Here is a 23,448-nt window from a genome sequence, read left to right on the forward strand (position 1 = left end):
GGGAGGCTGAGGCAGGAGAATTGCTTGAACCCAGGAGGCGGAGATTGTAGTGAGCCAAGATCACGACACTGCACTACAGCCTGGATGACTGAGCAAGACTCCATCTCAAAAAAAAAAAAAAAATTTTTTAGAAAAAAGGAAAGGAAAAGACAAGGAGAGAGGGGAGAAAGCACTGCTTTGAAAGTTCCCCCACCCTCCCTCAGCCTCTGATGAAACCCCATGAACGTGAAGGAGAAGACGCAAGCTCTCAATCACACACCACCTTAGAGGGGTAGGGGAGGAGGACGCAGGAGGCAGAGGTGTCTGGGACCGGCAGCCACCAAGGCCACATTTGCAAGCTTCGTAATGTTACCAGAGACAGGGCAGACGACGAGGTCAGAGCGTTAACAAGATTCCCACAAAATGGCAGGGCCGCTAGAGGTATTTCTGGCCCCATTAACAAAGGCCAGAAGGATGGGTTGTCATGGAAGGAATATTTCTAACCGAGCAATATCTCAGCACGGCGGTTAAGTGCCGCAAACATCCATTCATCTTCGGGGGGACTCTGAGGCCAATGTGCCCGTGGGCTGTGGCACTCCTGGGGAGGCACTGATATATTAGAAGGGCCTAAGGCAGTTTTAGCAATAAAAATATCTTGAGAGCTCAGCAGTAAGAACTGTCGTGAGCTGGGATCAAGGGAAAAAACCAAAGCATGAAGACTGCGAAGGGCGCCCCAGGGAACGAGAGGCTTGGAGGGTTGCCAGACAACAGGAGTCTAGTTCAAAACCCCAGGCAGGTTTAGAAACATCCAGAAAAACTGCTCTCAATCTGCAGCCGAGCATGGTGGCTCACGCCTGTAATTCCAGCACTTTGGGAGGCCAAGGTGGGCGGATCGCCTGAGGTCACGAGTTCCACACCAGCCTGGCCAATGTAGTGAAACCCCGTCTCTACTAAAAATGCAAAAATTAGCTGGGTGTGGTTGTGGGTGCCTGTAATCCCACTATAATCCCAGCTACTCGAGGGGAGAACTGCTTGAACTTGGGAGGCGGAGGTTGCAGTGAGCTGAGATTGCGCCACTGCACTCCAGCCTGGGCGACAGAGCACGACTCCATCTCAAAAACAAAAACAAAACAAAAAACAACTGCTCTCAGTCCAGAAGAAACGGAGCCAGGCCTGCTCCTTTGGAAAAACCAAACTTGGGCTCCATGGGGCTAGAGGGATGAGGGATACAGGGAAGAAACCTAGAGCTGGGCCCCACGTTCACAGTTGCTGTCATTTCAGATGATCTCTGGTGGGGTGAAGGCTGGCCCCCACAATTCATGTCCACCTGGAACCTGTGTTTGTGAGCTCATCTGGAAGCTGAGTCTTGCAGATGTCATTAAGTGAAAGATCTTGAGAGAGGAGGCAATCTAGATTTAGGGTAGGCACTCAATCCGATGGTAGGTATCCTTATAAAAGAAGGCAGCCAGGTGTGGTGGTAGGTGTCTGTGGTCCCAGCAACTAGGGAGGCTGAGGCAGGAGGATCTCTTGAGCTCAGCAGGTAGAGGCTGTAGTAAGCCATCATTTGATCACACCACTGTACTCCACCCTGAGCCACAGAGCAAGACCTTCTCTCAAAAAATAAAATAAAAGCAGAGGGATATTTGAGATGCAGAGACACAGGGAGAAGACTAGATAGAGAGTCAGAGACTGGAGTGGTGTAGCCACAGGCTGAGGAGCACCTGGGGCAACCAGAAGCTCAGGATTCTTCAGACAGTCCAGCCCTGCCCACACCCTCACGTTGCACTCCTGGCTCCAGAACTGGGAGAAAATTCACTCCTGTTGCTTTAAGCCTCCCCAATCCCATGCCCCAGTTTGTGGTAATTCGTTACAATGACCCGAGAAAACTAATACAGCATCTCTTTACCTGCCTCAGCCTCAGTTTCCACATCTGTGGAATAGGAGGGAGTCACAGAGACCCTCAGGCTCCCCAGGAATGTCAGAGAAAGAGCACATCAGTCATGCGTACATCGTCTTTTTCAGTGAGTCAGACTCAGCAGCTCAGTGGCAAAGTACAGAGGCTCCTCAGTCGTGTCTGATCCACAGCCCAGCCCAGGGATAACTTGTCAAATAAAGATCCAAATTCTCATCTCAAGAGCATGGTATGCAACACAAGTGGGTGACACAGGGCCTGGGAGCCAGGGGCCTAGGTTATATCCTAGCTCTGTCCGCACTAGCCTCCTGGTCCGCCTCCTCATCTGTAGGATGGAGACATGCGGGTATCGCGGAAAGGGGAACACGTAAAGGGACCTAGCACAGTACCTAACAAAGGAGCCCCAACAGCGACCTGCTGCCGTGATGATAGAACACACTGTTTGGTATCTGACCAGCCATGGTGCCTCTCTAACTCTGCCTGCACCCTGACCCTGCCCTGGGTTAGAGCCAGGTAGCAAAGGAGGGTGCAGATGCACCACTGGGTGCTTCCAGAGGCCGGAATCTACATGAAATCCCAAGCACAGCCCCTCAGAGCAGAAGCGAAGACCCTTGCAGGACCCGGCGTCACTGGCCTGGGCTCCCGTCCTGGCTCAGATGCCCTCATAATGTGTGGACAGGGACTCTCTCCCTGTGCTGCACATTTCTCAACTGCAGGACTAGGAGGGTGGAAAATAGGATCTCCAGGGTCCCTCAAGCATTCTTAATCTGATACGGGGCACACTCAGATTGACACCTTATCTTAGGGACACTTACTTTACTCTCGGTCCTACAGGCTCGACGTCCATTGCGCAGATGAGGCACAAACCTGCAAAGAACACACGGTCACCCCCAGCTCTTCATCATCAAGCCCAAAGCAACCAAGTCGTCCTGGGAGCAGTCCTCAGGGATCCAGAAGGCCAGCAAGGCTTCTGCGCACAGGCGCCCTGGGCTCAGGCCCCCTGGAGAGGCAACGCAGTGGAACTGGAAGGACGGGACTGGAACTGGAAGGACAGGGCTGGAGTCCCAGCTCAACATGCCCCTAGTGACTTGGCCAGAGGTCTGGCTACAACTGGCTTCCCAAAGCCTTGTCTTTCAGGCAACCTTGATAACACGCCCTCCACGGCAGGGTCTGCAAGAAGATGGTGAGGGTCCATGCCTGACACCTAAGTGCTCAGTAACTGGCAGCTACCCCAATTTTATTTTTAATGGGTGTGCTGGGATTCAAGGCATGTACCTCAGCCTAAAGCTCCCGTGGGATCCTCTCTCATCCCAAACCTGTCCTGGGCAGTCCTTCCCAGCACAGAAAATAGCCAGAGCTACAACTAGGTACTTGGTCACAGAACCAGAATCTAATCGAGAATCCCAGACCAGGGAACTCGGGGGAAAACCACGTGGTCACACCCTCACCTCTGAGAACCTCCACCCAGAGCCTGAGGGAGGAGCCATGTGACCACACCCTCAGCCCTGAAAGCCCCGCCCAGAGTCTGAGGGAGGTGCTGTGGCCACACCCCTTACCTCTGAATGCTCCACCCCAAGCCACATCCTTCACCTCCCTGAAAGCTCCACCCCAAGCCACATCCCTCACCTCCCTGAAAGCCTGAGGGAGGAGCCATATGGCCACACCCTCACCTCTAAGAGCTCCGCCCACAGCCAGAAGCAGAGGGGATGGCTGCTCTCCTCCCCTCCCTTCCCTTCCCCAGTTTTTATCCCTTAATTCCAGTAGATGCCAATTCACAGGAGCTAGGGCAGGCAGGGTTAGAGTCTCAAGGAACTACATCAAAGACCATCCCTGAATTCACCTGCTAAGAACTCAGTTTTCATATTCCACACATCAGCTGGCCTCTTTGATGACCAAGGTTTCTCTGCGGCCCTCAGTTCTTCCATCCTCCACCTCCAGGCTACTGAAGAATTTGTCATCACCCACTTACCTGGGACCCTGAACAATGTTGCATTTCCCCATTAGAGATTTGGAAAACCTGGTAGAGCCTCTCCCGGGCTTTCTGTAAGTTTCACCAGTGGGCACCTACTTCTTCTCTGTTTAACATAAGGGCTGCATTGGGGGTTTGGGGATGCCTGGCTAAGGGTCCCCAAGCTCAATGTCTGCTTGACATGGTTCCTCTCACAGCTGCATGACACGGTCCACTCATGGAAAAAGCACTATGGGAGCCTGGACTCTGTGCTCAGCACTTGCTGTGCGTGGGGCCCTGCACCCACCCCAGTGGATCTGGGGTTTCTGTTCTGGGCCCCACTACAGTGTTCCTCCTTCCTCTGGAAGAAGCATCCCTCCAGCCCCAGTCCTGCTGGCTTCTCCTCAGATAACGCCTGGGCTGTTCCAAATTGGAACAACTCCCCATCACACACTAACTTTGGAAAGGATTCATAAGAAACCATCCTCTGCAGAAACAGTGTTTGCCTCCATTGCCTGGGGGCCAGGAAGGCAGGGAGACATTTGGAGGGTGTCTTCGGCCACGTGACTTTCACATATCCAATTTTCTTTTTTAATAAAACAAAATCCTTTAGCAAAAGGCAGCAGTGGTAGCATGGACAGAGCTGCACGGCCGACCCTCAGCCCTGCTGCACACTAGCTTGGCCCCTGGAGGGGCTCAGGGTCTTGGTCTTTCCCTCTGTGGAGTGGGATGATAAAGGTTCGTCCGTCAAGGATGTCCATCAAGAACCACATTAGTCTGTTCTCATGCTGCTAATAAAGACCTACCAGAGACTAGGTAATTTTTTCTTTTTTTTTTTTTTTGAGATGGAGTTTCATTTTTGTTGCCCAGGCTGGAGTGCAATGGCACAATCTCGGCTCACTGCAACCTCTACCTCCTGAGTTCAAGAGATTCTCCTGCCTAAGCCTCCCGAGTAGCTGGAATTACAGACATGTGCCACCATGCCTGGCTAATTTTTTATTTTTAGTAGAGATAGCGTTTCTCCATGTTGATCAGGCTGGTCTTGAACTCTCGACCCCAGGTGATCCACTCGCCTCGGCCTGGGATTACAGGCATGAGCAACCGCGCCTGGCCAGAGACTAGGTAATTTATAGAGGAAAGAGGTTTAATGGACTCACAGTTCCACATGGCTGGGAGGCCTCATAATCATGGCAGAACTCGAATGAAGAGCAGGCTGACGTCTTACATGGCAGCAGGCAAGAGAGCTTGTGCAGTTGAACTATCCTTTATAAAACCATCAGATCTCATGAGACTTATTCACTACCAGGAGAACAGTATGGGGGGAGCCACTCCCATGATTCAACTATCTCTATCTTGCCCTACCCTTCACACACAGGGATTATTACAGTTCAAAGCGAGGTTTGTTTGGGAACACAACCAAACCCTATCAGGGACTACTCAGATGTTTAATAAGTAAGGGAAGGTATGTAAACTCTGAGCCCTGTGCCTGGCTCAACAAGCAGGGCACCTACATGGGGCCTTATTCCTACCCATATGTGGCTCCCACCTTCCAGAACCATTACCTCCAACACTGGGAGTCCCCACAGAGAAGAGCAGGGAAGGATGAGCAGGCGGGAAGCCTGAAAACCAGGGTCCTCACCTGGGAAGGTGAAGATAAAGAAGGAACTGATGCCTCCGATGATGCTGACAATCTCGCTGAGGTCGGGTATAAACAGCGCCATGGAGAGTGTCACGGTGACCCACAGGATGGTCAGCGGCATCCGGACCCACAGCCCTGAGGGGTCAGCCAGGGCCCCGCGCCCCCGCGTCCCCCAGCAGCTCCTCTTCCAGAAGTCCTGCATCACTGACCTGGAGGCCATACCCACAACAGACACATGGGTATCCCAGAGACACCAGCCTGCACCTGCCAGCTGCTCCCGCAGTCCTCTAGGAGTGTCCTGACACGGCTCCTGTTCCACGCTCTGGCCCTTATTCCCCAGGGGACTTTGCCAATCCTCAGCAGTTCTGCCACCATCAGGCAGCCCATGAAACAGAGGATCAAGCACGTGGGCTTGAGTTCAAGTCCTGGCTGTGACGCACACTCACGAGGTGACTTGGCGCAATCTACCTAACTCCTCTGTGTCTGTTTCCTTCTCTCTACAATGGAGACGATGACAGTCCCACAACTGTGTAGCCCACACCTGGCACATGCTCAATCACAGCACATGGCAGCAGACCCTGAGGACTGGTGCCCCCCACTGAGCCAGGCCTCACCTGCCCAGGAAGAGCACGATGGGGTAGACAGTTACGATGGAGACAGCAAAAAGGACCCGGGCCACAATGATGACTGTGTCATTGCCTGGGTAGGACATCAAGACGTCAGCAGAAACTTCTGTCCCAAAGGTCAGGAAGCCATAAACCCCTGAAGGTGGGAAAGGACGGAAGCCAGAGTAGATTAGAAGAATGCCACCCCCTCCCCCACCAACAGACCAGTATCTCCTGGCTTTATCACCTAAGGTTTTCCTTAGGAGCTGACGGCAGGTTCTAAAGGGATAGCCCAAAGCTTGCCTATTCTAAGCCTGCACATGACTTAGCTCCACGGATTGAAAACTCCTGCAGACAAATCCGCCACTTATCCTTCTTGCAAACTGCTCACAGAGCTGGTGCACGGAGCTTACCCATAGAGCGTATGTTGACTAGAAACACGGAGCACTTTGAAAAATACAAACACACCTCCCATGCCGTGTCCATCTCACTCCTACGACAGCTAAAGAAAGCAGCTAGCTGTACACCCATTTCCAAATGGGGAAAACCAAGAGCGTCAGCAATTGCCTGGAATCACACAGCTAGCCTGGTGGGCTGAGGACTAGAATGTCAGTCCCGCTGCCCCAACAGGGTGATGCTGCTTCTGTCACCCTGGGTCACCTGCCCTGTCCTGAGACATCTGCCTCTGACTAAGAGCCATCTCCCTTTCAGCTTCTCTCCAGGCCCTTTCTGAGAGGTCCCACGGCCCTGGCACTGGGAACACCTGGAGGTGACAATCACCGAGTCACACCCTCTGACCCAGGGGCTGCAGGCTGACACGACCTCCTCTGCTGGGGGAGAAGTTACCCAGCAAGTTTCCTGGGTAACCACAGTATCTTCGTCCATTTTCTGCTGCTTAGAACAGAATACCTGAAACTGGGCATTTCATAAAGAAATTTATTTCCTACAGTTATGCAAGACTGAGAAGTCCAAGACTGAGGGCCCACACCTGGTGAAGGCCTTCTTGCCAGTGGGGACTGTCTTCAGAGTCCCAAGACGATACAAGGCATTGCATAGCAACGAGGGTGAGCTCTGACTCCTTAAAGGAGGGTGACTGCCTCTTCGGTCGGGGGCAGTGAATTTCTAGGGGGGACATTGGGAGATATTTGGGATGGGTATAAAACTAGCAGAAGCTAAAGGCTAGTTAATTAAGTGAATTTATTCAGGTCCAGTGCAGCCTGAAATCCTGCTTCCAGTGATGAGGACTATTTTCTCATCCTGGTATGAGGAGGGCACCACGCCCTACTCAGAGGTATCTTTATGACTTGATGCCTGCAGAAAGACACAAGTCAGGTAACCCTTTCTGAAATTAGTTTCTCCAATATTTTCAACCCAAAATAACACATGTACCAATGTAGCATGTTGCCAGGTGGTGCGTCCTTCACCACAAATTGATTAACCTGTTCATGAGAGCAGAGTTCTCATGACTTGACAACTTCTTAAAAGTCCCACCTCTCGATACTGCCACAATGGCAATTACATTTCAACATGGGTTGTGGAGGGGCCAAAGAATCAAACCACAGCCTTCTGCCCCTGGTCCCCAAAACTCATAGCCTCCTCACAGATCAATACCCCATGGTTATTCCAAGCCCAGGGCCCCTGAGTCTTCATTTGCTCCAGCACCAACTCAAAGATCCAAAGGCCAGAGTCTGGTCTGTGAACCTGTGAAATCAAAAGCCATCTGCTTCCAAAACACAGTGGCAGTGCAGGCAGAAGGAACATTCCCATCCCAGGAGAGAGACAAAGGGAAACGAAAGGAGTAAAGGCTCCAAGCAAGTCCGAAACCCAGCAGGGCAGACGCTCAAGCTTCAGGTGGGAGGATCACCTCTTCTGACACTGTGTGCCACCCCCCCGACACATTGGGGCAGCCCTGCTCCTATGGCTTTGCCGGGTGCAGCCCCCGTGTCTGTTCACAGAGGTTGGCGCCTGATGCCTGAAGCTTCTGCAGGCCGGTGTTGCACGTTGCTGGTGACTTCACACTTCTTGGTCCCAGTGACACTCGCGCTCCCATGGCTCCACTAGGCATTGCCCTGGCAGAGACTTTGCAGCAGCTCCAACCCTGCATCTCCACTGGGAGTTGCACATACGGGGGCTCTCCAGAGTGGCTCCACCACTGGGACAGGTCTCTGCCTGGACCCCTAGGCTTTCAACAACAACCTTTAACTTTTTTTGAGACAAGGTCTTGCTCTGTCACCCAGGCTGGAGTGCAGCGACACAATCACAGCTCACTGCAGCCTTGACCTCCAGGGCTCAAGTGATCCTCCCACCCCAGCCTCCTGAGTAGTAGAACTACAGGCTCGCACCACCACGTTCTGCTAATTAAAAAAAAATTTTTTGTAGAGACAGGGTCTCACTGCATTGTCCAGGCTGGTCTCAAACTCCTGGCCTCAAGCAGCCCTCTCACCTCAGCCTCCCAAACTGCTGGGATTAGAGGCCTGAGCCACCACACCTGGTCTCAACAGCATCCTCTGAAATCTAAGTGGAGACTGCCAAGCTTCTGTAGCTCTTGCTATGTGCCAGCCTGCAGAATTAGCACCACATGGATGCTGCCAAGATTTACAACTTACACCTTCTGGGGCTGTGGCACGAGCCACACCAAAGGCCACTTGAGCCACGGGAGGTGCAGTGAGGAATGCTGTGCCAGGGTGCAGGCAGCAGAGACATGAGGGGCCCTGGGATCACCTGTGGAGGCACCCTAGGTCTGTCCCCCAAACCATCCTGCCCTTGGGGCCTCTGAGCCTGTGATAGGAGGGGTGGCCTCTAAGATCTCTGAAATGCCTTCAGGGTCTTTCTTCCATTCTCTAGATAATCCCTTCTCTCTGTACTAATCTCCTTAGCAAAAGGTCGCAGGGCCATACCCTCGGTTTCCTATCCAGAACACGCGTTGCACTGTACATGGCCAGGCTGAAATAGCTCCAGATTTTGCTGCTTTGCTTCTCTTTTGATGATCAATTCCATTTGCAAGTCATTTTTTGCCTCTCCCATCCTAAAGTAAGCAGTTACGAATAGCCATGCAGCAGCTAAATGTTCCGCTACTTGGATATTCCTTCCACCAGACACTTTAGTTCCTTTTTTTTTTTTTTTAAGACAGTTTCACTCTTGTTGCTCAGGCTGGAGTACGATGCTATGATCTCAGCTCAATGCAACCTCTGCCTCCCAGGTTCAAGTGATTCTCCTGCCTCAACCTCCTGAGTAGCTGGCATTACAGGCACCCGCCACCACGCCCAGCTAATTTTTTGTATTTTTAGTAGAGATAGGGTTTTACCATGTTGGCCCAGCTGGTCTCGAACTCCTAATCTCCAGTGATCTGCCCGCCTTGGCCTCCCAAAGTGCTGGGATGACAGGTGTGAGCCACTGTGACCGGCCACTTCATCCCTTTCAAGTTCAGCCTTCCACAAAGCCCGTGGGCATGGACACAGCTCAGCCAGCTTCTTTGCCAGTTTCTAACAGTTTTGGACTTTACACCAGCTTCCAAAACCTTGTTCCTCAGTGCGTCTGAAACCTCCTCAGAATAGCCTTTATTATCCATATTTCCATGACTAGCTAACCAGTATCAAGAAGTTCCACACGTTCCCTAGCCTTGTCTCTAAGCCCTCACCAGAATCTAGGCTTTTTCTAGCCTGCTCCTCCGAATTCTTCCAGCCTGACCCATTACCCAGCTGCAAAGCCACTTCCACATTCCAGGTAATGATCATCATCAACACCTCACTCTTGATACCAATCTTCAGTCTTAGTCTATTTTTTGTTGGTTACAACAGAATGCCTTAAACTGAGTAATTTATAAAGAAAGGGAATTTATTTTTTTCCAGTTCCGGTGGTTGAGAAGTCCAGGATCAAGAGGCTGCCTGTGGTGAGAGCCTTCTTGCTGGGGGGGACCTGCAGAGCCCTGAAGTGGCACGCAGGTGTCATGTGCTGAGGGGGCCGAGCGTGTGAGCTCAGGTCTCTCTTCCTCTTACAAAGCCACCAGCCCCACTCCCATGATAACCTATTAATCCATTAATCCATGAATAGATTAATCCGTTCATAAGGGCAGAGCCCTCATGACCCAATCCCCTCTTACAGCCCCAGCTCTCAACACTGCCACATCATGGATTAAATTTCAACCTGAGTTTTAAAGAGGATAAAAACTCAAACCATAGCACACCAGAGTTCAAGGCTGCCTGGTAGACTCACTGTAGCCCAAGGGCTTCCTAAATTGGAGGCTCTGATGGTGAATGCAAAAAGACTGGAGTCAAGTGGCCAGCCAGAAGCCAGCCGTGCCTGGGACCCGGGTTCTGTGCCCCCAATGCACTATATGACCTGGGCGTGTCACAGACCCTCACTGAGCCACGCTTTCAACACCTTTAAAGACCCTCTGCCTCCCACACAGTTTGTGAGCACGTAAGTCTACTGTACCCACACACGTTTTGTAAACCACTACCAAGATGTCACACTGTAATGACCAACATGGGCAGTAGGGCTGGGTGGGGTAAGAGCAGGGGCTTTGGAGACGGCTGGGCTGGAGTTTCGGTCTCAGCTTTGCACAACTAATTGTGAAACCTGAGCAAGTTCTGGAGGCCCTCTGAGCCTCAGAGCTTGGTCAAAAGACCTATGAAATGAGGTCTTTTCCTAAGGACTAAAGGAATCAAGGTGCTCACAAGGTGTAGTATTCAGACCAGCACATGGTCAGCTCTCCAGAGAGATACTCGCTGTTACTCCCGTTTCTACTCTCACTGCCCACCCTCTGCCAGGGCGCCGGGGAAGGGCCTTACCGGTCAGTGAATAGATGAGGCAGCAGCCCAGCAAGGACAGCACGGAGACCAGGGCCCAGTGCGAGAGGCTCCGCTTGCGCATGCTGCAGTAGATGGAGACTGCGGCTTCGTGACACTGCGAAACAGAGGGCGGCTCAGCGGGACTCAGGCCAGCGGGATGCTGGCTTCACTGGGAACGACTGAGGCAAAAAAAGCCCCCACATCCAGAAGATGGGAAACAAACCGCGGGCCCACCCAGAGCAGAAGCTGTAAGTACACAGCAGGATGTGCGCACACAGAACATGACACGGCTCTGAAAAAGGACAGACAACAGCGCACCTCAGCACAGAAAAATCTCGCCCACAGAACATGGAACTGGCTAGCCTCCCGAGGAACTGGCCCGCCTCCCGAGGAACTGGCCCAACTGGAATAAGAATTTTAAATGTAGGAGGGTGCAGTGGCTCACGCCAATACTCCCAGCACTGTGGGAGGCCAAGGCGGGTGGATCACCTGAGGTCTGGAGTTTAAGACTAGCCTGACCAACATGGTAAAAACCCATTTCTACTAAAAGTACAAAAATTAGTCCGGTGTGGTAGGAAGTGCCTGTAAACCCAGCTACTCAGGAGGCTGAGGCAGGAGAGTCACTAGTCTCTTGAGCCCAGGAGGTAGATCTCACTTTGTCACAAAGACTAAAGTGAAGTGGCGCCATCCTGCCTCACCGCCACCTCCGCCTCCTGGGCTCAAGAGACTATTGACTCTCCTGCCTCAGCCTCCCGAGGAACTGGGATTATAGGCACGCCTGGCTCATTTTTTATTTTTCCTTTTTTTCTCTCAGAGGGAGTCTCGCTCTGTCACCCAGGCTGGAGTGCGATGGTACCATCTGGGTTCACTGCAACCTCTGACTCCCTGGTTCAAGCCATTCTCCTGCCTCAGCCTCCTGAGTAGCTGGCATTACAGGCATGTGCCACCACACCCAGCTAGTTTTTGTATTTTGACTAGAGACAGGGTTTCACCATGTTAGCCGGGCTGGTCTCAATCTCCTCTTCTTGTGATCCACCTGCCCTGGCCTCCCCAAGTGCTGGGATTACAGGTGTGAGCCACCGCTCCCAGCATTTTTTTTTTTTTTTAAAACACAGTTTCGCTCTTGTTGCCCAGACTGGAGTGCAATGGTGCGATCTCAATGCAACCTCCACCTTCCAGGGGTTCAAGTGATTCTCCTGCCTCAGCCTCCCAAGTAGTTGAGATAACAGGCACCCGCCAACATGCCCGGCTAATATTTTGTATTCTTTAGTAGACACAAGGTTTCATCATGTTGGCCAGGCTGGTCTCAAACTCTGGACCTCAAGTGATCCTCCCTCCTTGCCTTCCCAAAGTGCTGGGATTAAAGGCATGAGCCACCAAGCCCAGCTCAAAAATGCTTAATGCAAAGCCTACACCACCAATGCCAACAGCCCATGAGTCACGTGGACTCATTTCTCTGGGTGGGTCGTCAACACGGGTGTTTCATGAGCAGCCGAGGGAACACAGGTGCCGAGTGGGGAGGGCTCAGCATCCCCCAGGGCTGAGTGGGGAGGCACCCCACTATCTAGACCTGCCTGGGGCTCCCCTCCCTGCCTCAGGGCCTTTGCCTGGGCTGGTTCTTCAGCCAGAGCTGGTTTCCTGTCTCACACGGCTCCCGGCCCCAATGTGGCTGGGCTTTTGGGTTTGTCTGCTCGGCGCCCATCAATCACACAAGAAGGAGTATGTCTACCTTGTTCAGAATGTGAAGTCTTCACCTATTACAATAGGGATGAACCTAACATGGCAAGGAAGGAAAGCTTGTGAAAAAAAGCCACAGTGGGATTCCATTCCTAGGAGATGGCCATCGTGGGCAAATCCAGAGAGACAGGAAGCAGAAGAGCTGTTGACGGGGGCAAGGAACGGGGGTGCCTGCTGACGGTGGTGGGTTTCTTCTGGGGGCGATGGACAGCGTGGTGATGGTCGCACAGCTCAACGTACTAAAAAAAACCACTGCACTGGACACTTCAGGAGGGCACATTGCAAGGTATGTGAATTCTGCCTTAATAAAGATGTTTCTTAAAAACACAAAAACCCCAAGTCCTGATAGAGCTGCACCCCTGTGCCCTCCGAGGCCCCCACTGACTAGACAGGCCTGGAGCGGGAGCACCCCACTGCCACGTGTTTGGGTGAGGACGCTGTGTTTGAGTCAAGTCCGAGATCCTGATGACAATTGGTGACCGTCCCTTCCCTGCAACCCTCTCCAGCCTCGCCCTCTTTCCCACCACCTTCAGCTACATCGATTCGCCCGCAGCTCCAGATCCTGGCAGCCCCACCTCTAGCCTGAGCCCCTCCTCCCACTCCTTGAATTCCCATCTTCCCAGCTCTTCATCTCTGCATCCTGTGTCCCTGGAAACGCAGCCCAGGCCTCGTTGCTAGGAGAATCGGGTGAGGGCTGGAGGCAAAGGTGAGGGGACCCTTTGTGAGCATCTCATAGGGGAGGCAGCGCCGGCATGGGTCTGCCGCACCATATGGTGCTTGAGCACAGACAGGGGTTGTTAAACTCAATCCAGACAAACAGTTGACAGCAAAATCAGCTCTTTAGATCTTTCAAAATATTGGGCGTGCAAGAAGCAATGTGAGAAATCCACAGAAGTGGCTTGCTGAGGCCCGGAGGCAGCACGCCGACTCATTACGAGGAAGAGAAATGGAAATGTTGCAGGATTTTTTTTCTTCCTGAAAAGGGTTCTCAAAGAAAAGGCAAGATGAAGAACCGAGGCAGAATCTCACTGATGGACAAGGGAAGAGAACTCAATGGCCACAAAGCTCAGATCCAGCGGCAACCCCCACCAGCTCCCTGTGTACTTGATTTTACTTTGGAATGGTTTTGTTGGTGCTGGTTGTAGGCAGTGGATACGTGGTTGTTTTTAGGAGATAGAGACAAATCTTCCCTCAAATAAGAACTTGGCCAGGCGCGGTGACCCATGCCTATAATCCTAGCAGTCTGGAAGACCGAAGCGGATGGATCACTTGAGATCAGAAGTCGGAGACCAGCCTGGCCAACATATGAAACCCAATCTGTACTTATAAAAAAAAAAAAAAAAAAAAATCAGCCAGGCTTGGTGGTGCATGCCTATAGTCCTGGCTACTTGGGAGACTGAGGCAGGAGAATTAGTGAGCTGAGATCCACTGCACTCCAGCCTGGGCAACAAGAGTGAGACTCCATCTCGGATGAAAAAAAGAAAAAGCAATGGAAGAACAGTGTCTGCTGCTACCTCCTAGCAAGGCTGGGGGAACCCATCACAGCCCAAAAGCACGGGACAGCGCCCAGGCCCTGCCATCTCCCCACATCCCCCCACCCTGCCATCTCCCCCAAAGCGCTGTGCCACAGAGCCCTCTGCAGGCCTCTCTCTGGCTGTGCGTGGGGCCTGCTCATATCGCCAGCCCGCTGTGCTGTCCTCTCCACCTGGGCTGCCCTTCCAGTCGCCTGGCTTCGTCTCATACAACCTTCAAGATCCCTTTCAAACCCCACCGCCTTGAATGGACACCTACGACTCTGTCCCTCTGCCAGGATTCTACTTGTAGAGCCCCATCCTCCGTCCCATGACATGCCATTAAAAATTCAGTATTTCTGCCCGCTTCCCCTCTCTAATCAACCACCTGTGCACCTTCCGGCTCCTCTAACCTGTACCCATCAGGAGGCGGGCACTTTCCTTCCCAAGGCCCTGGGCAGAGTCCCCCTGCGTACAAGTGACCTGCCAGAGTTAACCGGGCAGCTCTAGGCTCCAGGCCTCAGGCCTGATCACAGTTCTGTGGGAGTTCTGCAGAGGAGGGGACAGGTCCCAGGTCCCCACAACTACCTCAGACCCAATCAACACAGTGCTGCTCTTGGCCATGGGTGGGGGCTGCATTCCCAAGTTCAAGGCAATTCCCACCTCGCTGAGCCCAGACACCAACCCGCTCTCACGGTCTCGGAAAACAGCCTGGGGGCCACAGGTAGACGGCAGAGAGCCCACTGTATCCTAGGAGAAGTCCTCAAATTCCTCCCTGACAGGAAAACCAAGGTTTCCCAAGGGAGCAGAGCGTCACCCACAGCCTCTGCAAATATGCCAGTCTTCAACACAGATCCTCAGATTACCTGAAACCCGAAGCAGATGGTGGGGAAGACGCTGAACACAGAGGTCCAGGAGGCAGCGCTGTAAACAGAGAAGAACAGGAGTTCATTAGAGAAGGGTCACACCGGAACGAACCCCGGCTGCAAGCGTGCATTTCAGAGGATGCCGGGAAACAGCAACAGAGCGTGGCTGCGAGATGCATTTTCAATGAGTGTCTGTGACCAGGCTTTTGCAAATGGAAAAGGATGCTGGCTAAAGGCTGCACTTCCTAAATATGTCTTTGCTGACATGTGGTAACATGGCATGGTCTGTTTGGGCAGGGAAAGCACAAGAAAGAACTCCCCACTTCCCTCTTAAAGACTCCAGGCCCCCAGTGCGGTTTGGTAATAGGGGGGCACCCGCAGCATCTTTCCAATGATCCCAAATAGCACAAGGATGGTTTGAGCTCCGTCCAAGCCACCTAAGAGGATAGAGGGGTGCATGAGGACAACCTCCAGGCCCAGCATCTCGGGATCCCCGCCTGGTCCCCAGCCTCCTTTGACGAGCTTTGCAGGTGTAGTTAGTGAAAACAAGATGAGATCATACTGGTTTAGGGTGGGTCTGAATGCAATGCACACTACCCTTATTGCCAGGGAAAACACGCATGGAGACCACGTGGCATGAGGATCACGGCCGAGACTCAGTGATGTGTCTGCCAGCCAAGAACACAGATCTCCGCATCTCCCAAAAGCGGGAAGACGCAGCAAAGATCCTCCCGTGAAGCCGTCAGAGGGAGCACGCCCTGACACACTTTGACTCTGGACTTCCAGGCAGCAGAAGGGAGAGACACTTCTGGTATTTTAGGCCACCAAGTGTGTGGTCACTTGTCACAGCAGCCCTCGGACACTCGCATCTCCTAACTCACCGTCTCCTGTTTTTAGCAGGTCCTCCTCACCCCTGCCACCTGCCAGTGCTGGATTACCACGGGCTCGGTGAACAACCTTGAACGCCGGCTCCAGGCCAGTCAGCCCTGTTTCTCCTGCAGCTCAGACCTCTCTCCCTCAACTCCAGACACAGACACAGACAGACACAGACACAGACACACACACACACACACACACACACACACACCCCAGCTGCTTGACTTCCCTCTTTGATGTCTCAAGGTTAGCTCCCCCTTGACTGTTCCAGCCTGAGCTGCTCCCAGGCGCCCACCCCTCTCTGTCCTGTCTAATCTGGGAATGGGCATCTTCATCCCTCCCACTGTCCAAGCTGAGAGCTCTGAGTCACCCTAACTTTCTTCTCCCTCTTACTCACCTTCCAACCCGCCAGCAGCACTGGCCACAGAATTCACAGGGCCAGGTGCAAAAGGAACATGTGGGGACCCTCGGTGGACAGCGATTCAGGATTTTAAGATGGCGACAGCAGGGTAAAACTGAGCATGGGGCCTGGGTGGCTGCATGGGTCCCATGTCCATGAACCAGCCCTGCCACTGGGAAATCTGATCTCAGGCACATACGAAGGGCTGGGACCTGGAACCGAGGCAGGGGCCTCCCACTTGGCCTCTGTGGCTGCCCTTGGCTCCCAAAGACCCAAGAACAGCCAGGGTGAGTCTTTTGATTTCATTGCTTTTTTTGTGAGATGGAGTCTTGGTCTGTTGTCCAGGCTGGAGTACAGTGGTGCAATCTCGGCTCACTGCAACCTCCACTTCCCAGGTTCAAGCAATTCTCCTGCCTCAGCCTCCTGCCTAGCTGGGACTACAGGTGCACACCACCATGCCCAGCTAAATTGCGTATTTGAGTAGAGACAGGGTTTCGTCATGTTGGCCACACTGGTTTTGAACTCCTGACCTCAAGTTACCGACCTGCCTTGGCCTCCTAAAGTGCTGGGGTTACAGGCATAAGCCACCATACCCTGCCCAAAGTGATCCTCTTAAAAACAGGGCCTGTCGCATCCCTGCGGTACTCAAAACACTGCCAAGCCTCCCAGCTCATCCAGAGCAAGACCAAAGTCCTCGCCATGGCTTTGAATCTCCACATGACATCCCCGCCCACACTCTCTGCCCTTGTTTGGGCCAGCCCGGCCCCACCAGCTCCTCGCTGTTCCCCTGCCCTGGCACATGCAGCTGGCTGGGTGCCAGGTTCTGCACCTCCACACTGTGGGGACAAGTCCACACCAGCCTATGACCCCTAGGCCGCCGTGGCCTTGGGCGGTTTTGCATCCCTTGTCCTGTCTGGGTCATCACTAGCCGAAGCCAGGATTCTGCTGCAGAAGGAAAGGGACCCTCCCTTGGCTTCACCGCATCAGAGATGGGAAGACCTGCATGGAAGGGAGCATGAGGGGCTTCTCCTCCAAGACTCCCCTCGCAGACTCCCCAGCTGGGCCCCCCCTCGGCGGCCACCGGAAGCTGTTCCCCCAGACTCACCTCAGTGAAGGACCGGGCTCACGCAGGAGGCCCTGGGGCCAGAGGTAGTACTGCACTGTGATGACCAGGGCCAGGTAACAGGCGGCCAGCGTACCTAGGATGCTAACACACAGTGACCATGTGAGGGGCTGCACAGTGGGTGACGTGCCGTTGATGGACAGGAGGGACAGCAGGATCCAAATCTCAGCTCTGCCCTTGACAGTGAGGTGCCGGCCAAGCTCTCCACCTCCACCTGACCGTCCTCATTTGTACAGTGGGACTCGTGGGGCAGGGCTCCTTTGAGGGCCAGAGAGCAGATGTATAGAATTCCTTTTTTTTTTTTTTTGAGATGGAGTCTCACTCTGTCACCCAGGCTGGAGTGCAGTGGCACAATCTCAGCTCACTGCAACCTCTGCCTCCCGAGTTCAAGCAATTCTCCTGCCTCAGCCACCTTAGTAGCTGGGACTACAGGCGACCACCACCACGCCCAGCCAATTTTTGTATTTTTTNGAGATGGAGTCTCACTCTGTCACCCAGGCTGGAGTGCAGTGGCACAATCTCAGCTCACTGCAACCTCTGCCTCCTGGGTTCAAGCAATTCTCCTGCGTCAGCCACCATAGTAGCTGGGACTACAGGTGTGCGTCACCACACCCAGCTAATTTTTGCATTTTTAGTTGAGACGAGGTTTCACCAGGTTGGCCAGGCTGGTCTTGCACTCCTGACCTTGTGATCCGCCCGCCTTACCCTCCCCAAGTGCTGGGATTACAGGCGTGAGCCACTGTGCCCGGCCCAGATGTACAGAATTCTTAATGGCACCTGATGGCAGCTGTAATATAATTTCCTTCCCACCAGCAAAAGCTAGTCAGCCACTCAGCCTGATGCCTAAGTCAAGACCCCAGCAGGCTCAGTCACACTGGAGAGGGGACAAGCCCTGCTGGCTCGGTCCAAGTGTCACAAGCGCCTTGCAGGGCAGAGGCCTGGGGGAGGCTCAGGTTTGCCGCCTGCTGTTTCTACACAATGTCTATTGTTCTATACACAACAGGGGAAGGGCAGGCAGCAGAGAGTGATGGATATTGTTGCCAAGCTTTATTTCTTCAAATGTATACAGAGCCTCAGCCACCAAATGAAAAACCACCTCTGTATATGTGCGCTCGTGTGTGCGTGTGTGTGTTGGGGGGAGGTGTCTCTGTCTCTCTGCGCCGATGTGCAAAAAGTCTAAGAATGAAATAAACCGTCAGTATCGCTGATGTTGTTACAGGTCATTTGCTTTTTTTGGCTTGCATTCTCCAGTATGAATATATTTTACTTGTATAATCTTCTATTGTTTTTCCCTTCTCCAAATGGGAAGGCCAATCCCCCAGCTCCTCTAACCCCAGGTTGACAGAAACCCTGACACGAATGCTCAGTGAGGTGGGGGCCCCCACCAGGAAGCATCCCCAGCCCTTACCTTGTGTATTTCTGGAAGGCGATCTCCCGTGGGGCAGACAGGGGCAGGATGACCAGCATGGAGAGCAGGGGCAGGGTAAAGCGCTGGTCTGCGTACCAGGGCCGCGGAGCAGGCAGTGTGCCAGACAGGAGGGAGTCACACACTGGCAGAGACACAGGGAGAGCTGAGCCACAAAGCACAAAATGCCATGGGTTCCTGGCTCCTGCATGGCCCTTGAACCCTGGGTGGGGTTGGACTCAGCCCTCAGCCAGCCCCAGGAGCCCGGGGATGGGATCACAAGCCAGATGGAGACAGGTCACATGCCCCATGCGGGAACTAACCCTGACACATGAATTCATTCAACAAACGTTTGCTGAGCTCCTTCCATGAGCTCAGCCCTTTTTTTTTTTTTTTTGAGACAGAGTCTCACCCTGTTGCCCAAGCTCTCAAGTTTAGTGGTTCGATCTCGGCTCACTGCAATCTCTACCTCCCAGGTTCGAGTGATTCTCCTGCCTCAGCCTCCTGAGTAGCTGGGATGACAAGCACTCTCCACAGCACCTGGTTAATTTTTGTATTTTTAGTAGACATGGAATTTCACCATGTTGATCAGGCTGGCATCAAATTCCTGACCTCGTGATCCGCCCACCTCAGCCTCCCAAAGTGCTGGGATTACACGAGTGAGCCACCATGCCAGGCCCAGCACCATCTTAAGGCCTGAGATGTGGGGATGACCAGGCACGCCATCTGGTCAAAGACCCTTTGGTTTCACTCAGGAACCCAGTGGTGCCTGGGGTCAAATGCGGGTCTGAAGTAGATTTTTGGCTGCTGAGTGGGCAGTGCCAGGCTGCTGTGCATCAGCATTGCAGGTCCCCATGGTTGCAGCAAAACCATGACCCCAGACACAGTGGCTTAGAACCACTTTATCATGTCACTGATTGTAGGTAGAGAATTAGTACAGGGCCAATCCTACTCCACACAGCATTGGCAGGGGCCACTTGGGGGTACCGGGCTGGCAGTGGGGCTGGTCTGGACAGCCCACGATGGCACGCCCACACCTGGTACCTGGTGGGTACACCTGGGCTCCCTATAGTTTGGGAGTCTTTCTACATGGGCATGTCTAACAGGCACCTCCAGCTTCTTCCACGCAGCTAGGGGATTCCAGAGCCCGAGGCAGAAGCTATCTGGCCTCTTAAAAGCCAGGCCCTTTAACTGGCACAGCATCCCACTTCCCACATACTGCTGGGCAAAGCCATCCCAGGCCCGCCTAATTCTAAGGCAAGGGACACAGGCCCTACGGACCACTCCATGGAAAGAACACCAAAGAATCTTGGGACATTTTCATTCTGCCACAGTAGGATGAATGATTTGGAACCAATCTAAGAGGCCAGATACATGGAGAGGGGAAGCATAGGAGAGTGGGAGGGTGGCTCACAGTGTGAGCCCCTGGGAACCACCTGGGCAGGTAAGGGGTAGGGGAGGTGGGCATTGGCACTGAGGTGTCATAAATGCCCCTTTGTTCTCACTCAACAAGGGCACTCACGCAAAGCAATGAATACCTGTGAGAATAGCTCCTGTCTACAAAATGAGGCAGGGGAAGTTCCACAAGCAGGTAGTTCACAGAAGCACCCACGTGGGAGGGCCAGAGATGCCAAGGGAATGCATGCCCTCAAGGAGGGCACTGGGATCGTGGGTGGGTTTTGGACCTCCAGGCGGCATGGGATGAGGCAGTCCCTTTGTCTGCATCTGGACTTCCCATAGCCAGGGTCCTTGGGGCCTGAGCAGGACTACACCAGCTCCTTCCTAAACCCAGCGTTCCTTGGGGCACAAGATCTTCAGCATCAAAGACAAGGTCATGTGGACCTCATTCCATGGCTCCCCCAAGCACTCCAATCTCTGTCTAGCACTCCCTCGCAGAAGCTTGGCCTTCCCTATGCAGACACATCCCCAAATATCTAACCAGAAATATACAACGAACGTTCTCTCCACCACAGTCAATCCACCCAGACATGGGGTGGCCCATATCCTAATCCATCCTCTTAGCAGTGAGGGGGCTGTGCTCATGGTGAGGCTCAGAATCCTTCTTAACACAGCAAAGCTACCGTTCCCCAGTGTTGACACTTCAGACCAACTCTAATTGTCATTGGTGGGCAGGACATTTCTGTGCCCATTTACCCATTAAGAGGTTCAGATATGCCCATCTCAGCTCTTTCTGATGTAAGATAGTCTTAACCAAGACACAGCAGCCTTCTGTTTCAATACCCCGCAGTCAGGGGCCTTAGCTTCATGGGTCCAGAGACACACCGAACAAACAAATGGCAAAACGGTAGACTGCAGTTCACCCTCTCGACAATCACATTCCAATTACAAGTCTAAATATTCCAATCTGAAGTCTGCGACTGTCAAGTTGGATAAAAAACCAAGACCTAAGCATATGCTGTCTATGAGAAATGCATTTTAAAATCCCAGGCCATTCTCAGGCTGATGTTGCAAAAAAGGACACACACACACACACACACACACAATCCCAAACCACAGTTAGATTCTAAGTTAAAGAATGGGCCAGGGGAGGTGGCTCATGCCTGTAATTCCAACACTTTGGGAGGCCGACTCAGATGGATCACCTGAGGTCGGGAGTTCCAGACCAGCCTGACCAACATGGAGAAACCCCGTCTCCACTAACACAAAAATTACCTGGGCATGCTGGTACATGCCTGTAATCCCAGCTACTCAAGAGACTGAGGCATGAAAATCACTTGAACCCCGGAGGCAGAAGTTGCAATAAGTTGAGATCGTGCCACTGCACTCCAGCCTGGGCGACAAGAGCAAAACTCCATCAAAAAATAAAGAAATAAATAAATGAGAAGAGAACTTCTATATAAACACTAGTCTTAAGCAGGCTAGCGTGGCTATATTAATAGTAGAGAAGAAAATTCAACGCCAGAGATAAATACTTCATAACAATAAAAGGATATACCTGCTCAGCGTTTCAAAGACCGTGAAGCATGCAGACTGACAGAACTAAATAGGCTAATCTGCAATCGCAGCTGGCGATTTTAACATCATTTAACATCCTCTCTCAGGAATTGATAGAATAACTAGACCTGCAAATTACTATGGTTGCTATGGAAGACCTTAACATAGCTGTTGACCACCCTGACCTAATGGACTCAGCAACTGCAGAGTACACATTCTTTGAAGAGCACAAAAAGAGTTCAAGACGGACCATGCGCTGGGCTACAGAGCAAGTCTCACTGGATCTCCAAAGACTGAAATGACACAGTGTGTATTCCCTGACCACGATGCAAATTAAGGTAGAAACCACGAAGGTATCTAATAAACTCCCAAATAACTGGCAATTAAACACCACAATTCTAAACATCTCATGAGCCAAAGAAACCACAGTGAAAATTAGCAAGTATTTTAAGTTTTCCACTCATGAGAAATAAGACCAATGAAAACAGAACATAACGGAATTGGTAAGATGCAGCTAAAGCAGTGCTTAGAGGGAAAATCTTAGGAACTAGAGGCCAAGGATGCGTGAAGGCTAAGAGCCACAGCCATCCCAAAGTTAAAAGTGTTACTGGTTCTGAGAAGGGCTTCTTGTTGTTGGTCCATTTCCTCATCTGTGAAATGAGCTGTCCCCACTGGACATCCCAGTTGTGGCCACAACCTCTCTTGTGCACTTGTGCACGCTATGATTCTCATCCCACTGGTGACTACCTGTTCTGAGCCTCCCTTCCCCACCATGTTAGGAACACAGGTGTGGTGTCAGCCTCTGCTGTCCCTCAGAGCCCAGGCCAGGGCCCCTCATCCTGCTCACCAACCGGAGGCCCCAAGAGGTCATTAGGGGTCCAGCACCCTGGGCCACCTCAAGTCCCACAAAGGTACTTACGCTTCTCCAGCTGGTCCCCGATCACCCTGAGGAAGGCCACAGAGATCATGAGCAGGTTGACGAGGAAGCAGGCCTCACACAGCTTCCCAATGGCGGGGCCACACAGTCCCCTAACCACACCCTGGTATGTGGCCTGGCCACTGACAGCGGCAGCATAGCCCAGGATCACCAGCCCGCTGACCAGGAAGACCAAGGAGACCTGTGGAGCAGAACCAGGAGCTGGGGTGTGCCCGCAGCCCACCCACCCCCAGCCAGCCACCCCTCCGACACACCCTCCACATGGCTTCTGCCCACAGAGGCCAGAGCTGCTGACAGCATGGGGGAGGGGGACTCTACCAGCTATGTCACTGTCCTCCCCTCCACCCAATCTGCAACAGAGCTGCAGAGCAGGCCACTTCTGCAGAGCAGGTCACAGACCTCACTACCTCTAGGCTGTGAACCTGGGAATCTGAGACCATCCTGCCTCAGTGGGACAAATGAGACATCAGAGACCCATAGTTTACTCTCTTGAAATCGCCTGGGTTGTGGGTGCAGAGGCAGTAAGCGTGGCGGCTAGGAGTCTGATGAGGACTGGGCACAGCTGGGCTTCGACTGTAACCACCACGCACCTGCTGTGGCATGAGGCAGGCTGGCAACCCCTGCTTTCCATCTGTGAAATGGGGGCGGCTCTGCTCCCCCTTGCAGGGGTGCTGTGACACGTCAGGACTGAACGAGGCCTGTGACACACTCAGCTCAGCACATGAGTGCTTAAGAAATGGTGTTCTGAGGCCAGGCGCGGTGGCT

General features: G+C 52.9%; 1 protein-coding gene across 1 annotated transcript in view; it reads right to left on the minus strand.

Annotated features, from left to right (window-relative positions):
• Positions 1–1,896: 1,896 nt before the first annotated feature.
• Positions 1,897–23,448, minus strand: part of SLC38A8 (solute carrier family 38 member 8) — a 27,530-nt gene continuing 5,978 nt past the window's right edge. The window contains exons 3-11 of the mRNA XM_017543596.2: positions 22,666–22,864; positions 18,795–18,936; positions 17,369–17,470; positions 14,988–15,045; positions 10,874–10,988; positions 6,093–6,240; positions 5,479–5,687; positions 2,707–2,758; positions 1,897–1,909 (exon numbers count right to left, since the gene is read on the minus strand). Coding sequence (XP_017399085.2) covers positions 1,897–1,909; positions 2,707–2,758; positions 5,479–5,687; positions 6,093–6,240; positions 10,874–10,988; positions 14,988–15,045; positions 17,369–17,470; positions 18,795–18,936; positions 22,666–22,864 — 1,038 coding nt within the window. The remainder of the gene's footprint in view (positions 1,910–2,706; positions 2,759–5,478; positions 5,688–6,092; positions 6,241–10,873; positions 10,989–14,987; positions 15,046–17,368; positions 17,471–18,794; positions 18,937–22,665; positions 22,865–23,448) is intronic.

Source organism: Cebus imitator, unplaced genomic scaffold (assembly GCF_001604975.1).
Source record: "Cebus imitator isolate Cc_AM_T3 unplaced genomic scaffold, Cebus_imitator-1.0 Scaffold159, whole genome shotgun sequence".
In the NCBI taxonomy this organism is placed as follows: Eukaryota; Metazoa; Chordata; class Mammalia; order Primates; family Cebidae; genus Cebus; species Cebus imitator.